The 1,121-nt window shown below is 52.5% G+C and overlaps 1 protein-coding gene across 1 annotated transcript; it reads right to left on the bottom strand.

Moving 5' to 3' along the window:
* Positions 1 to 1,121, bottom strand: LOC133261407 (olfactory receptor 4X2-like). Its single transcript, XM_061439890.1, has one exon. It carries the CDS (start codon positions 928 to 930, stop codon positions 1 to 3), a length of 930 nt encoding a protein of 309 aa, XP_061295874.1. The 5' UTR covers positions 931 to 1,121.

The raw sequence follows: 1,121 nt of genomic DNA, 5'->3' as shown, positions 1-1,121 counted from the left end.
CTACCTCTCTTCTAGCTTCATTGCTCTGACCCACAGCCTCCTCACGGCCTTCTTCACTTCAGCATTTCTCAGGGAGTAGATGACAGGGTTGAGCAGTGGGGTGATCACCGTGTAGAACATGGCCACCGTCTTGTCCGCAGACAGCGTGGTAGAAGGTCTCAGATAGATGAAGATGCAGGGCCCAAAGAACAAGGTGACCACAGTGACGTGGGACCCACAGGTGGACAGGGCCTTGCGCCGCCCCACGGAGCTCCGAGTCCTCAGATGGAGCAAGATGACCACATAGGAGGCTAAGAGGACCACGAAGCTGATCACAGACAGCGTCCCCCCGTTGGCAACGATCAGAAGACCAATGAGGATGGTGTCAGAGCAGGCAAGTTTGAGCAGGGGAAGCACGTCACAGAAATAGTGGTCGATCACATTGGGGCCACAGAAGGGCAAGCGGAAGATGAGAAGGATTTGGGCCAAGGAATGCACAAAGCCCCCCACCCATGCTGCTCCCACCAGGAAGGCACACGCCTGCCGGCTCATGATGGTGGTGTAGCTGAGGGGCTTGCAGATGGCCACGTAGCGGTCATAGGCCATCACAGTGAGCAGGAAAATCTCAGTGCCACCAAACAAGTGGATAAAGAAAACTTGTGACATGCAGCCCCACAGAGGTATGGCTTTCCTCTCAGCCAGCAGATCTGAGATGAGTCTGGGGGCTGTCGTCGAGGCGTAGCAGGTCTCTGCAAAGGACAGGTAGCTCAGGAAGAAGTACATGGGGGAGCCAAGGCTTCTGCTGCTTATGACAGTGAGGACGATGAGAAGATTCCCCAGCACAGTGGCTGTGTACAGGAGCAGAAACATCACAAAGCAGACTTTCTGCACCTCTGGATTGGAAGAAAGTCCCAGGAAAATGAATTCTGTCACATTATGTGTGTTAGCCATGACGCAGCCACCAGGAGGCAGGAATTTGGGTGTGTCATCTGAAATGATACAAAACAAGACTCCTTCCTTAAGGAGTGAATTATATCATAGGCCCTTGCGTACCTGAAATGCTACCATTCAAACTCTGCAAACTTGGAACCTTCTCAGAAATAGGAAATCCATCTCTGCAATGCATTGAACCCTAGGCTTAG

The sequence above is a fragment of the Bos javanicus genome, chromosome 15, assembly GCF_032452875.1.
Source record: "Bos javanicus breed banteng chromosome 15, ARS-OSU_banteng_1.0, whole genome shotgun sequence".
Lineage (NCBI taxonomy): Eukaryota > Metazoa > Chordata > Mammalia > Artiodactyla > Bovidae > Bos > Bos javanicus.
The sequence above is the reverse complement of the archived record's forward strand: the minus strand, read 5'-3'. Positions and strand labels throughout refer to the sequence as shown.

Excerpts from the sequence above, each read along its gene's own strand:
- LOC133261407 (XM_061439890.1), bottom strand. The coding sequence starts at position 930 with ATGGCTAACACACATAATGTGACAGAATTCATTTTCCTGGGACTTTCT.